Raw genomic sequence first — 15525 nt, 5'->3', positions numbered from 1 at the left:
GACTGTACAGTTCTAGTCCTGGACCTAGTGGCTTGAAAACACACCAGGTATATGTACATGTGTGTCCCAAGAGGAGACTGGAGAACAAGAGACTGTGGTGTGGCCATCACCCCCATGGAAGCTTTCTCACTTTATCTGTTTCTCTCTGGTGAGTACACACAACCTTTAGAAAACATTTTTTTAAAGAAGAGAAAAAAAAAAGAAATACTAGCTCAAATTCTCCCCGTGGCCTTCTTGGTTACCATTCCAGGATTCTGGAAAAGCTCCTTTTGTGGATGAACTGATACTTGCTCCTGCCAAACCAGTCTGCTTCTCACCCTGCTCAGACCCAGCTCAGACCCAATTCGAGACAGTGGGCCCTCAGCTCTCTTCTGATGCATGTTACGTCTTGCTCACACTCACCAACTCTAGGATGCTTTCCTGCAACACATCTGGCTCACCCTACAAGCCCTGTGGGTGATGGGGAGCCATCAAAGTTTGAAGCAGGTGGGACATGATGAAATTTGCATTTTCAATAGATCATGTTAGTGGCTGGCATGGAGGACAGGTTCAAGGGTGACAAGATCGAAGGAGAGAGAAAGACCAATCACAAGGGTGTTGCGATCATCTAAGGAAGAAAACAGAAGGATGTGAACAAAGACAGTGTGGTAAGAATGGAGAGATGGGGCAGGTTCTAGAAATATGAAGCAAAAAGAGGTGGACTTAGTGATTAAGCAGATGACTGGGGACAAGAAAAGCATCAAGGACGAACCGCTGGCTGTTGAACAGGTGACTGGGAAGAGGCAGTGCCAATAAGTGAGAAGATACTGAAGGAGGGCAGGCCGAGAGGAGGTGGTGAAAATGACCCTGGGCATGTGGAACCTGATGTGACTGTGGGGTATCTGGGAGAGCTGCCAGGCAGAAGCTACCCTCAAACACCGAAGCGCAGGGAAAAGGACCAGGAGTACCCTTAAATGAAAATGGAGGCTACTGCCCAGGAAGAGTTTGTAAAAAGTGGACGGAGGACAAGGCTTGCCTGTGAGGGGCAGGTAGAGGAAGAGGAACTCATGAGACAGGAAAGGACAGTCTGGAGAGGCATGTGGCAAACAGAGAGAATCAGGTCATGAAAACCAAGAGTCGAGCTTCAGGAGAAAGGGCGTGACTGCTAGCATCGAACGCAGTAGCAAAGGTCCAGGAAGATAACGGCTGAAACCATCCACAGGGTTTGGCAAGTGGCAGGGAAAGCCGAGTGTGAACACAGACACGGTTATAGGTGGCGCTTTCAGGGGTGGGAAGGAAGCTAAGAATGATCCTGTTGACCCGAAATTCTAGAAAGTAGGTGAGGTTGTCTCCTTAAGTAAAAAGGCCACAGTGCTGGAATCAGGGACTTCAGGGGAGAGTTGTGGGCAAGTTTCTCAAGGAAAGGGGTAGAGAGGAAAACGAGAGGCTGAAAAGGTTTATGGTGGAGGGCCTGGGCCCAGCTGAGAGGCGGCCAGGGAGGACTAAGAACCCCAGAGAGCAGGGGCCTGGCTGCCCAAGTCAGACGCCTGCAGAGTCAGCCCTGAAGCAGGACTCGTCCCAGATGCTTGAGGTAAACAGTAATGAACTCCTCACCAGTCATCTGGGCTGGTTTTGACAAACTAGAGGGGAATAAAACAGCACACACAGGCCCTGCCCGGCTGTATGGCATGAGGCCTGTTCCACCCATCCAAGCCGTCCCCACTCAGCCATCAGCCCTGCCTTGGGCCGGGTGTGTCCCTCCGAACACGCCGGCGTCGGGTGTGCGGCTGGCTCACGCCCTGTCCTGGGTTCTTGCTGTCACCCTGTCTAGGCAGATAAGGCTCCTTCCCCACAACGCCCTGTGTTCTCGGCCACCAGACTAGCCGAGTGCAGGGCCTTGCTCACTGCACCTGTCCCACAGTAAACATCGGCGTGTGGCTGCTCGGCCAAGGCCGGCCCCAGGCCTGCGTCCGTGGAGGTGGGTGCGCTCTAATACCGGGCCGACCGTAAGAGCAACTTTTTCACTGCCGGAATCCATTTCTTCATGGCCCGCGTCAAACGTCCCTCCTCCAGGAAGAAGTTGTGAATTTCCCGGGCTGGCATGCATTACTCCTTCCAGCAGAGTCCCACTGGAGGGTCGCTCAACCGCTACGACAGTCCCCTGGTCTCCGCTGGGGTCTGTCCTCCCGTAAGCCGGTGGGGGCTGAAGCAGGCCCGGCCGCTCGGCCTCATCGTAGAGGCCGGCGCCGCAAAAGGGCGAGGCTGGAAGACCCGCGGAAGGCGGCGGCGCAGGCCCGGCTTACCTTCTCCTTGACTGCCTGGTAGCTCTGCTGCAGCCAGCTCCGCCACCAGCCCACGTCCTCCCTGTGGAGACACACACGTCTGGCGGAGCGAGCGGATGGGCTCCCCGTCGGTGGCCCGCGGGCCGAATCTCGCAGGCCGCTCCCCCACCCGCTCGCACCGCGACCCCTCGGCCCCTTCGGCTCCGTCCACGCCCGCGCTGATATCCTGCTCCCCACGGGGACCCTGGCCCTGCACCCAGCCCTGAGAGAATTCAGGCCCCAACGCCTGGGAGCGGGACGACGGGCTCACCCTTCGGCCATCTTGCTCACATGACATCATCACTATTTACTGACCTTTGACTTCCGGCACGGCACCGCCCCCCTAAGCACCGCCCCAGTGCGCTCGGCCCAATCCCCGCCGTGCTTTGTCATCAGGCCCCGCCTCCCGAGCTCGTCCACTCTCCGTCCGAGTTGGCCCTTAAACTCCGCCCCTGGACTCTCGGCCCAATCCTTATTCAGTCCCATCCTCAGGCCACACCTACACTGACCTCGGCGTCTGCGTGCACGAACCGACGCCCGGTACGGTGGCCTCTGTGGATCGCGAACGGCCCGCTCGCTGGGCCGGGGAATGTCGGGAGCGGAGGGGAGAGACGGAGGGAGCCGCTGTAGCTCGATCATGCGGATCCCAGAGCGCAGGGCTAGGACCTCCCCGCTTTGTGGACCTGCTGCATAGCAGCTGCTTAGTATCTCATCAGCGTAGACTGCGGGGCTCTTGGCTAGAGTTTGGAAGATGCGGAGAAAAATTCAGAGGCGACTTTGACACGGAGGCACAGGTGGTAGCCCTCTGGAGAGCTCCCAGGATAATGGGGAGACACACTTTCAGTGTCCCCAAATCTGTCGGTGGCCCAGCTCAGAAAAGCGACCGCCTGGCGGAAGAAGACTCAGTTTCATTGAGTTCATAGGGGAGAGACAGACAGACGGACAGGTTTCCACAGCCACCACCGGCTCCTTGACTGCACCTGCGCCAGTATTCTTTGCCTTCCCTCGGACTACGGTGCACCTGAGCTAGCCACCCCTCCGCTTGGGTACCAGGTCGCGCGGCTCCTGTCTCTAGGAAGTCTCCCCCACTCCCGCTCATCTTTCCTCCTCCTTCTCGGGATCATTCCTGACATCATGTACCATCATACATGCTGACATTTCTTTTTCTTCTTTTTTCTTTCAGAGAGACTTTTTGCTATAGGGCATGTCCCTGGCCAGAGAGACAGAGGGTGAGAAAGCACCTCTCGGGGCACCCTTTGGTGGGGGATGTGCCACTCTGCAATCCCTTCTCCTCCATTCTTCTCTTGGGATTTTGGTCACGCACCTATTGTGAGTTTTAAGCTTCTGGGTCCAGGACTCCAAAGGCCATCCAGCAACGGAACCATTACGCCATCTGCTGGTACCATACATGGTGTTTCTAACATCTTAAAGGCAGATGACCAAAAAGAAACCCTCCTGCACCAATTCCCTACTCCCGTTTACAACAAAACTCCCTAGTTGTCCTAAACTCCCTTTTTTCTATAGCCCCTCCTCCTGTCCTCTCTCGAACTAGCTTCAGTCAGGTTTTTTCCTCCTTTCAGTTCATTGAAGTAACTTTGCTTATGTCACCAAGAGCAATGGCCAATTTTTGATCCTTCCAACTCTATTTTTTTTTTTTCTGAGAGATTTTCACTGTAGGGCGCGTGCGCTCGCCAGACAGACAGAGAGAGACATAGAGACAGAAAGCGAGAAATCCCCCCCCAGGGGGGATGGTCACGCCACAGTCCCTTCTCCTCCATGCTCCTCTCGGGATCTTGGGCACGCACGCACACGCGCCCGGTGTGAGTTTTAAGCCACCGGGTCTGGGACACGAACCGCGGTCGACTACGTGGGAGTCCAGCGACATAGCCATTACGCTAACTGCTGGTTCCCCTATTTTTTTTTTTTTTGAGAAGTTTTTTGCTATAGGGCGCGTGTGCTCACCAGAAAGACAGAGAGAGAGAAAGCACGAAATCACCCCCCAGGGGGGATGGCCACACCGCAATCCCTTCTCCATTCTCCTCTCGGGATCTTGGGCAGGTATGCACATGCACCTGAAGTGAGTTTAAGCCACCGGATCCAGAACTGCGGTCCGCTACATGGGAGTCCAGCGACATAGCCATTGCGCTAACTGCTGGTCCCTCCAACCCTTCCTTCACATGACTTCTCACACACCGCCCCTTACTGATTCTCCTGCCTAGAGTTCCTCGGTATTTTCGCATTGACCTCTTGCTGGGGTTTCCAGGGCTCGCCCCTCGGTGCTCTCCGAGTCGATGTCTAGTCATTCCCCAGGTGAGCTCTTCAAGTCTCATGGTTATAAATGTCATGTATATACTGGGAACTCCCAGAGTTTCTCAGGTGTTTTCCTCCAACCATGCATCTTCTCTGAGCACGGGGCTCATTCTGCCTGGGCGAAACTTGCCAAGTTAAGCGAACATGTCTCCACACAAACTCCTGTTGCATCAGCTTTAATCTTACCTCCGTGAAGGACAGCCTCATTCCTCCAGCTGCTCAAGCCAAAAGCATGGGCGTCATCCTTGATTCCTCATCTTCGTTCATATTCCAAAGCTAATCCCCCAGCAAACCAGTCAGCTGTTGTAGCTTTATTTTATTTATTAACATTTTAGTTTTGCCGTAGGGCGTGTGTACTTGTTGGAGCAAGACAGAGAAGAGAGAAAAAGAAATCACCCTCCAGGGTGAGGGATGCCCACACGGCAATCCCTTCTACATTCTCGCGGGGTCTCGAGCACTTACGTACATAGGTGCCCGGCATGACTTTCAAGCCACAGAATGCAGGACTGAACTGCATAGCAGTTGTGGGATCCAGCTGCCTGAACCACCATCCACCGGCTGGCCTGACTGTACCTTTAAAACGAAACCAGAATCTAGCCGTTTCTCGCATCTCACTGACACTGGAGGTCCAGGCCACAGCATCTCTCACCTTGTTCATCACAAGAGCCTCGGAAGTGGCATCCTAAACTAGACTTTTTAAAAAATGTACAATTTGGGACTAGCAGCGTAATGGCTATGTCGCTGGACTCCCATGTCGTCGACCCTGGTTCGAGTCCCGGACCCAGTGGCTTAAACTCCCACCCGGTGCGTGTGCGTGCATGCCCAAAATCCCGAAAGGGGAATGGAGAAGGGATTATGACACAGCCATCCCCCGGTGGGGGGTTTCTCATTTTCTGTCTTCTGTCTCTCTGTCTCTGTCCGTCTGGTGAGCGCACGCGCCCTATAGCAAAAACCTCTCCAAAAAAAAAAAAAGTATTAATTTTGGGACCAGCAGATGGCATAATGGTTACATTGCTGGACTTCCATGTGGTTGACCTTGGTTTGAGTTCCAGATCTAGGGGCTTAAAACTGAAGCCAGGCTCCTGTGTGTGCGTGCCCAAAATCCCGAAAGGGGAATGGAGAAGGGATTATGACACAGCCATCCCCCGGTGGGTGGTTTCTCATTTTCTGTCTTCTGTCTCTCTGTCTCTTCAGCAAACACACATGTCTGATAGCAAAAATACTCTCTAAAAAAAAGTAATACTTTTATTCATTAGAGTGTTTAGGAGAGAATGAGCAGCAGGGTCCTGTCACCCTGATCCCCTTCCCCCAGCCTTCCAGCTCAGCCGGACCCTGGCTGTATACACCGGTGTTTGCAGGTCAGCTCCGGGTCCAAACCATGGTCCCCCATGTGGCCACCAGCCCTGCAGCAGCTCGGTTACTGCCACCTGTGCCAGCAAGGCTGTCCCAGAGCCAGATTTAATACTCGCTTGTGGGCATTGAACACTTGTTCACTATGGAACTCTTTTTTCTTTTTCTTTTCCACTCTCTTTGGGGCCTCTGGGGTCTCTTGTAGCTCTCAGGCAAGTCTAGTTACAGTAAATTCACCCCATTCACCTTTGGGCCCTCCGCTGACCCCCTGCCCTCCCACAGCACTGTTGGACCCTTTGAGACAGATGACTCTTAGTCCAGGATCCTGAGTTTGGCGTCCAGGGAGCCCTGGCACCCAGGTGCCACCAGATGGTGGTGTGGACTCATTTTCGTGAAGCCGTCTCCCGTCTCCAGGCAGGGCTGCTGGGAGTCGGCCAGGATGCCCTCTGGCTCCTCTGGAGGAGGAGGACTTCCTCGAGTGGACGGTAGCCAGGGCTCAGATGGTCCTGGGGAGTGACTTGAGTCTTTTAGACCTTGTTGAAGTTTCAAGGGCCACGCTTCTCCGGGAGCTGCCGTGGGAACTCGAGTGCAGAGGTGGCGGCACTGATGACAGCCTTTGTGGGCCCCAGAACAAAATGAAAATGTCTGAGTTGCTGGTAGAGGCAACTTTAGAGAACACCCAAAGGCCCAGAACGGTTCTAGTTCAGCCTTCCAGAGCTGTCTGCTAAAATTTCAGAGGCCAGCCCACGACACGGTGGTTGAGGCAGCTAGATCCCATGCAGTCAACTCCATGGTTTGAGTCCCTGGCCCAGAGTCTTGAAACACACACCAGGCATCTGTGCGTCCGTGCCCAAAATCCTAAACGGAGAAACGGAGGAGAATGGCGTGGCCACCCCCTCCAGAGGGCACTTTCTCTCTCTCCCTCCTTCAAGTTCACATACCCTATGCAAATTAAAAATATCTTAATTTTATAAGCTGCTTATTGAATACAAGCATTATAAAAATTAAATGACTAAATGAATTATATAAAACAAAAGTCATAAATACCCCACTCATCACTGTGTACTTGAACCTTTGCTGGCACAGCCTGGGCCTGGCTCCTACGCGCGTGGTCTGGGCAGTCTGTTCCTCTTGCTCTCGTGTGTATGTGTCACTTCATAGTTTACAGAAGCCGAGCATCCATCGTGTTGGCCCACTAGCACCTGTAGCTCTTACAGCCGCCCAGGAGGGGGAGTTATCCTCCAAAGGACAAGGACGCTGACTGGGGAGAGCCCTAGCGCCAAGGTTCCTGGGAGGTGGCGCTCTGGACTGATCCAGGGTAGCAGCTGCAGCCCTTCATGGGCCCCATTCTCTGCACTCGTTACTGAGTATGGTAATGTCTTCCCAGTCACCTCCGTTGTGCTTCTTGGGACGCACACATCATACGCCCGGCTGTGTCTGGGAGTGGGTAGAAAGATCTAGTCCCCTCTGGCTTCTGCAGAGGAGAGGGAGGTGAGAACTGGGATGTCCTCTTCCCACAAGAGATTGTGAGGGATTTTCCTGAACTGTGACTGGGGTGAGAAGAAGATGGCCCAGACAGCAGCTTCTTACGCACCCCGTTAGCTGCCGAGCATACTCTGTGTCCCAAACTTAAATCTGATTCCCACTGGCGTGAAGCAGCCATCACACCTATAATTTTTTTTTTTTGGAAAAGATTTTGCTATAAGGCGCTTGTGCTCGCCAGAAAGACAGAAAGACAGAAAGCGAGAAACCACCCCCCAGGGAGAATGGCCACGCCACAATCCCTTCTCCTCCATTCTCCTCTTGGGATCTTGGGCATGCACACACATGTGCCTGGTATGAGTTTAAGCCACTGGGTCTGGGACTCGAACCGTGGTCGACTACATGGGAGTCCAGTGACATAGCCATTACTCCAACTGCTGGTCCCCACATCTATAATTAAAAAAAAAAAATTAGGATTATTTATTGAATTTTATTTATTTATTCATTTATTTTAATTTGACCAGAGAAAGAGAAAGAAAGAGGGAGAAAGTGAGAAAGCAAGCCACCAGGTCCAGGACTTGAACTGTGGTCGGCCATGTAGGAGTGTCCAGCATCTCAACCACCACAACACCTGCGGGTCCCCATCACATCTATGATTAAAACCACTTTGGGCCAGCAGGGGGCGTGGCGGTTAAGGAGGCTTGGTTCGACATGGCCAGCTGTGCCTGTGAAGTCCTGGACCCATTGGCTTGACAAGCACGTGGATGCATGTGCACGTGTGCCCGAAATCCTGAGAAGAGAGTGGAGGAGAAGGGATTGTGGCGTGGTCATCCCCCCCAAAGGGTGCTTTCTCATTTTGTCTCTCTTCCTCTCTGTCTCCTGGGAGTGCATGTACCCTACAACAAAAAACAAACACAAACCCAACCACTTTTTTAGAAAATTATTATTTAATGTTGTTTGTCATCACCATTATTATTATTTTTAATTTGACCAGAGAGAAAGTGAGAAAGCAAACCACAGGTCCAAGACTCAAGCTGTAGTCAGCTATGTAGGAGTCCAGAGCCTTAACTACCATGCCCTGCCAGCCAAGCCCAACCCAGCCACTTTTATGTATTATTTATTTATTTATTTAGAGATTTTTCCTCCAGGGCACGTGTGCTTGCTGGAGAGACAGAAAGTGAGAAGTCACTCCCTAGGATACATGGCCACACCACAATTGCTTCTCCTCCATGCTCCTCCATGCTCCTCTCGGGATTTTAGGCGCGCACACACGTACATGCACAGGTGCTCAGCATGAGTTTTAAGCCATGGGGTTGGGGACTCAAACTGCAGTGAGTACATGGGAGTCCAATGATGTAGCCATTCTGCCATCTGCTGGTTCCCAACCAGTTTTGCTTTTTAAAGATGGCACTCCAATCTACTTTATTCTTGTAAAGAATTATTTCCTGGGACCAGCAGTTAGCGTAATGGCTATGTCACTGAATTCCCACTGAATTCTCATGCTCGAGTCCCGGACCCAGTGGCTTGAACTCACACCAGGTGCATGTGTGTGCGTGCTCAAGACCCCAAGAGGAGAATGGAGGAGAAGGGATTGCGGTGTGGCCATCCCCCCGGGGGGTGATTTCTCGCTTTCTGTCTCTTTGTCTCTCTGTCTGGCAAGCACTCGCGCCCTATAGCAAAAACCTCTCAAAAAAAGAAAAAAAAGAAAAAGAAAAGAAAATGAATATATACAGCAGGGAGGAAACCCCAGTAGAGGCTATCCCCTTACCTCTGTAATCTGTCCTACTGCTGAGCTTGCATTTAGGACTTCGCTGCTTCTTTTTTTAAATAATTATTTTATTTTATTTTTTATTTATTCATTTTTTTTTAAGTTTTTAATTTGACCAGAGAGAGACAGAGGGTGAGAGAGAGAGGAAGTGAGAAAGCAGGCCACCAGATTCAGGACTCAAACCCCGGCTGGCCATGTGGGAGTGTCCAGTGCCTTAATTACCACGCCACCCGCTGGTCCCAGGACTTCGCTTCTTCACTAGCTATAGTTCAGTGTCCATCTGCCTCTGGTCAGCAACAGTTGGTCTGGTTCTCCATCTCTGGGGAGACCCAACCCTTCATCCCTCTATGCCCTCCCTCGGGTACTGCAGCAACTCAGCACAGGATTTGTGGGAGGGGGAGGGTCTCGGGTCCAGTCGTGTCTGTCACGTGTCTGTCTATATCTCTGTCCTCCGCTCTGTGCTAACAACCTATTTCCCTTTGAGAGCCTGGTTAAAAATCCCAAAAAACTCTTTCGGGACCAGCAGATGGTATAATGGTTACATTACTCGACTCCCGCACAGTCAACCGCAGTTCAAGTCCCAGACCCTGCACCTAAACTCACGCTGGGCGCATGTGTGTGCGTGCCCAAGATTCTGAGAGGAGAATGGAGGAGGGATTGCGACATGGTCTTCCCCACGGAGGGTGATTTTTCGCTTTCTGTCTCTCTGTCTCTCAGGTGAGCACATGCGCCCTACAGCAAAAAAATCTCTCAAAAAAAAAAAATCCCAGAAAACACTTGCATTTCTTTTCTGCCCGTCTGTTCAGTGGCATGAAGGGCCCCGAGTGACCACGTGGTGGCTTCAGCTTCTGAACTGGTGAGAAATTGGTGCTGCTCCCTTGGACACGGAAAGCTTTAACACCCCCCCCAGTCATGGGACCGGGAAGCGAGAACTTTTTGAATGAGTCAAAGACTTCCTGTGAGGGAGACGATGGTACATTCGATCCTTGGGTTCTGGATTATGTCACTGCTTCAGAGTCTGCAGTGCAAGCCGCAGACGGCTCTCTGACTCATGGAGCATTGTCTACCTGACTGGGCCTTGGGCAGGCCTTCCTGCCACTCTGCAAGGCTGACCGTGGGCGTGGGTTCGTCGCCTTCTTTCTCCTGAAGCAGATGCTGTGGTCGGAGGGGAGGGGGGGGAGGGGAGGGTTTGCTAGGGAAGGAGAAAAAGCGTCCAGTGCAATGGAAGGGGGCCTGAGTGGGCTGCTGAAGAGGGGCTGGAGGCGAGGGGTTTTTACCTAGGAGTGAGCTGGCTCTCTGATTAGGAAGTGGGCTTAGAAAATGGTTCCATGGTTGTCCAGGGACTCATTACCCTATTCCCTGTGGGGTTGGCAGACCCTGGCGTCCTCTGAGTCCCAGTGCATTCAGGTTTTGGCTGTGAGAACTTAGCCACTATGACTCCATCTTGGATCTTTGCCCTATGTGTGTGCTCAAGATCCGCATCTCCTGCCTTACTAGCAAAGCATCATAAATTCTTTAGAAACATGTAAAAGAGGCATATATTACATGTTAATCAGACCATAGGGGAAAACAGAGACTTCCTCGGGGCCCTGTCTACCTGTGAGTGGGTCTAACCCTATCTCCACTGCGCTGTGTGAGTCGCCCAGACTCTGTCAGGGTCACAGTCGGGCCCGGCAGGGAGCTACGAGAGGCAGGGAAGGCAGATCTCAGGGAGACAAGCTGTTCCTCCTTCGTGAAGAATGAGAGACATGGACACAGGAAAGTAACCCACGGACGCCACGTGGTCGCTTGGTTTCTTCAAGGTGTGACTCTGCCCGAGGGCCCAGGTTGGTCGTTGCTGTGGGTAAAGTGGGCGTCCGCAGTGGGGCTCGTCCGGGCAGCCGAGGAGGGCTAGTCCCGTTTGGACCTATGCCTGGTCTCTGCTCTTGTCACTGTCACCACTCGGAGTAAGACTCGGGAGCATTGTCTCAGAGAAAAGGGAAAGTTCATTGAGCAAGGGCGCCTGGGGTCTGAAGCAGGAGCTGCCAGAAAAGGGAGGATCTCTTACAGGGCACATGGCTGAGCTGTTCGGGGAAACTGCAAGTCACATTTCTCATGGAACGTTCTGTGGGTTTCATGGTAATCTGGGCTGCTAGGCCCAGGGCTTGTTTTGTGTCCTTACACAATGGTTCTGGGCCAGCGTGCCCTAACAGTCACCATGGCTCTTTGTACATAAACCCAGGAAACAAGGACTGGGCTTCCTGGGGGGAGCCATCTAGGGGCCAGCGGTGGCACGGAGGTTAAGGCACTGGATCCCACATGCGCGGCTGCATGATTTGACTTGAGAGTCACACTGGGTTCCTGTGCATGTACGCCCAAAATCTGGAGAGGAGAATGGAGGAAAAGGGATTTCAGTGTGGCCTTCCCCCTGTGGGGGCTGACTTCTCACTCTCCCTCTCTCTGTCTCTCCAGCAAGCGTACATGCCCTAGAGCAAAAAAACAAACAAATAAACAAACAAAATCTAGTCTCCACAGAACATCCTGCCTGCTGATTATCAGAGTGTCCCTGTGTCCCCTTGGTGGGGACTCATGGTGAGCAACTATTTGCCATACCTGCTCTCTCCCTTTTTTTGGGGGAGAGGAGGGCAGTTTTAGTTATAGGCCACGTGCGCTTGCCAGAGAGACAGAGAGCAAGAAATCACCCCCCAGGGGGATGGCCACGCTGCAATCCCTTCTCCTCCATTCTCCTCTCGGGACCCTATGCACACACACACATGTGCCCAGTGTGAGTTTAAGCCACCGGGTCTAGGACTCAAACTGCAGTAGACTACATGGGAGTCCAGCGACATACCCATTACGCCAAATGCTGGTCCCGTAGTTGCTCTCTCTTGATCTGGGATCATTATTTTAATTAATTAATTAATTTTGAGAGGTTTTTGCGATAGGGCACGTGCACTCACCAGAAAGACAGAGAGAGACAGAGAGACAGAAAGCGAGAAATCACCCCCCAGGGGGATGGCCACGCTGCAATCCCTTCTCCTCCATTCTCCTCTCGGGAACCTATGCACACACACACATGTACCCAGTGTGAGTTTAAGCCACCGGGTCTAGGACTCAAACTGCAGTAGACTACATGGGAGTCCAGCAACATAGCCATCACACAAACTGCTGGTCTCCATTCTCTAATTTTTACAGAATTATTTTATTTAACTTTATTTATTATTACTATTTTCCAGTTTGATCAGCCAGAGAGAGAGAAAGAAAGAAAGCCACCAGGCCCGGGACTTGAACCGTGGTCGACCATGTGGGAGTGTCCAGTACCTTAACCACCACACCACCTGCTGGCCCCTTGATCTGGGATTGTTCTAAGAAACCCATCTTTCCCAAACCTCTTTGTCATTAACTTCCAACTGACCCTGAGTTGCTTGCGCCATGAGCCATTGCCTGTGAAGTGGTCCAGATGCTGAGCTCAGGCCCTCCCCTCCCAGGCAGGGGGGTAACGGGAGACACTGCCATTGTTCTGCCTGCTGAAGGGCCCCCTCTGCCCGCCCTTGAGGGCCAGGTAGCCATTTTCACAATGCCATTTCTTGCTATTTCAGAATCTAAAAAACAGGCACTAATTTCCCCCATTTCCAGTAGAGCCTGTCACTGAGACGGGGTAGGGACGGGATGTACGGTTCAGGTAAAGGCCCAAGATGGAGTCGCAGTAGCTAAGCTGTAGTAAACAAGGCGTCAGCTGCTTTAGGGCTCAAGATAGTTAGCTAAGGGCAGCTGTTCCTATTCGCTAACTGCATTCTAACAGAAAGCGCACATTGATATGACTTGCTGACCCCCGTAGAGAATGGGGTAATAGGGACCAGCAGGTGGCATAACAGTTATATCACTGGACTCCCACATAGTTGACTGTGGTTTGAGTCCTAGACCCAGAGGTCTAAAACTCACACCGGGCACATGTGCATGCATGCCCAAAATCCGGAGAGGAGGATGGAGAAGGGATTGTGGCGTGGCCATCGCCCCTGGCAGGTGATTTCTCACTTTCCCTTGCACTGTGTCTATTTCTCCAGTGAGCACATGCGCCCTATAGCAGAAATCTCTCTTATAAAAACAAACAAAAAACCCTTTCTCTAAAACAAAAACAAACAAAAACCTCATGCTAGTACATGTGCGTTCCCAAGATCCCGAGAGGAGAATGGAGGAAAAGGGACTGTGCACGGCCATCTCCCCTCGGGGGTGATTTCTCGCTGCCTCTCTGTCTCTCAGGTGTGTACAAGCGCCCGATAACAAAACAGCTCTCTAAAGACAGAACAAAACAAAACCAAACCCGGAGGCGGCAGGTGGAGTGGTGTTTAAGAGCGCTGGACTCCCACATGGCCAACTACAGTCTGAGTCCCAGACTTGGCAGCCTGCTTTCTCACTTTCTCTCTCATTCTGTCCCTCTCTGGTCAAATTAAAATAAATAAATAAAGTTAAATAAAATAATTCTTTATATAAAAAAAAGTTTGTGTGTTTATTGACAAAAAATAAGATCTAGGGCCAGCTTAGGGTGTGGTAGTTGAGGTGCCTAGATCCCACATGGTTGACCACGTGGTGAGTCCAGGACCGAGCAGCTTGAGAAACATGCAGAGCGTGTGTGTGTTTGTGTGTGCGTGCGCGCGTGAGTGTGTGTGCATGCCCAAAATCTGAAAAAGAGGGCGAGATGGAAGAGATGGGATCGTGGCATGACCATTCCCCATGGGGGTGATTCTCACTTCCCCTGTTTCTCCAGTAAGCACATACGCTCTCTGGCAAAATTCAAAATAAATAAAATCTAAAGAGACCTATCAAGCATTGGGCCCCTTCCTAGAAATGTAGCCAGCAGGGGACCAACAGGTAGCATGGTGGTTAAAGTGCTGGACACTCCCACATGGCAGGCTGTGGGTCAAATACCGGACCTGGTGACTTGCTTTCTCACTTTCCTTCTCTCTCTCTCTGTATCTCTCTCTGGTCAAATTAAAATAAATTAATGAATAAATCAAATTAAATAATTATTTTTAAAAAATAAAAAGAAATGCAGCCAGCTGCTTTTTGCCCTGGAGGAAGTGACCACGTGATTTTCAGCACTTAAAGAGGTGGCAGACCGCTATATTTTTTTCAGCTTTGTCTAATCTGGGTTCTGTCTCCCAGTGCAGTAGAGCAGTGTGACAGCCTTGGGTGACAAGCTCTCGGATTGCCTCATGACCTCAGTCCCACCCTCCTCCTTCTTGGGCAGTCACATTTCCCAGACCCAGGCCCCCTTGCTGCTACGGTTCTGGATGAGAAAGGCGCCTCACATGGGCTTTGGGAAGGCCAAAGTGAGGCAGGAGTCACTTTTCTGCCCCTGAGGCTGCTGGCAGGCAAGGACTGCTTGAAACACCCAAGTGGCTTCTGTTCCCTGCACGCCACCGCCGGGAACAGATGGCGGCAGAGCCAGATTCCTACCGCTGCAGTCTCTCTTCTGTTTCTCGATCCTGTTGTGATCTGGGGCCTGGACTAGAACTGTGCGGTCAGCCACGTGGGACCCAGCTTTAACCACCAGGCCACAGAGCAGCCCCTCAATCACTTCCGGTGTCTGTTTTTTTCCAGTGCACTTCGCCCACTGCCTTTGTGTTGTCTCGTTTATCGGCCACCTCCTCTGCTGGGACTGACCTGTGTCCCCGTCCGCATAAGCATGTGGAAGTCCTAACCCCCAGGACCTCACGTGTGACCTCATGGGAATCAGGGGCACTGCAGATGTAATTAGTATTTATTTTTTGGAGAGGTCTTTGGCGTGTGTGCTAGCCAAAGACAGAAAGAGACAGAGAGACAGAAAGCGAGAAATGACCCCCTCAGGGGGGATGGCCACGTTGCAGCCCCTTCTCCTCCATTGTCCTCTTGGGATTTTGGGCACGCACACAGGCACACGCACCCGGTGTGAGTTTAAGCCACTGGGTCTGGGACTCGAACCACGATCGACTACATGGGAGTCCAGCGACATGGCTATTATGCCAACTGCTGGTCCCCAGATGTAATTATTTAAGTGAAGTTCTACTGGAGTAGAGCGAACCCCTAATCCATGACTGTGTCCTTCCAAAAAGGAGACATTTGGACAGAGACATACACAGGGAAAAGACACCGCGGCTGTCTTCAGGAGAGGAGCCTGGGGGAGATCCCTCCTTCAAGCCCTCATAGGGAACGACCTGCCGGCCCTGTGGTTTCAGACGTGGGACAAGATGTCTCTGTGGGTGGCCACCCCCCGGGACCCACGCCGAGCGAGGTGGCGATGGGCGGAGGGGCCCTACACCGGCCCACCTGGCCAGGCTGCGGGCCGCCGCCATCCCC

The 15525-nt window shown here is 52.2% G+C and overlaps 1 protein-coding gene across 3 annotated transcripts in view; it reads right to left on the bottom strand.

Moving 5' to 3' along the window:
• The window catches only part of BSDC1 (BSD domain containing 1), a 29225-nt gene extending 26614 nt beyond the window's left edge, over positions 1–2611 (bottom strand). For all 3 annotated transcript variants that reach the window (XR_335932.2, XM_006158109.2, XM_006158110.2), the window contains exons 1-2: positions 2572–2611; positions 2283–2343 (exon numbers count right to left, since the gene is read on the bottom strand). Coding sequence is in view for 2 of the 3 variants with exons in the window: in XM_006158109.2 (XP_006158171.1) it covers positions 2283–2343; positions 2572–2582 (72 nt within the window). In the remaining variant the exon portion in view is untranslated. The remainder of the gene's footprint in view (positions 1–2282; positions 2344–2571) is intronic.
• Between the last annotated feature and the right edge of the window lie 12914 nt (positions 2612–15525).

This window comes from Tupaia chinensis, unplaced genomic scaffold, assembly GCF_000334495.1.
Source record: "Tupaia chinensis unplaced genomic scaffold, TupChi_1.0 Scaffold000573_1, whole genome shotgun sequence".
In the NCBI taxonomy this organism is placed as follows: Eukaryota; Metazoa; Chordata; class Mammalia; order Scandentia; family Tupaiidae; genus Tupaia; species Tupaia belangeri.
This window is presented reverse-complemented; position numbering and strand designations above follow the sequence as displayed.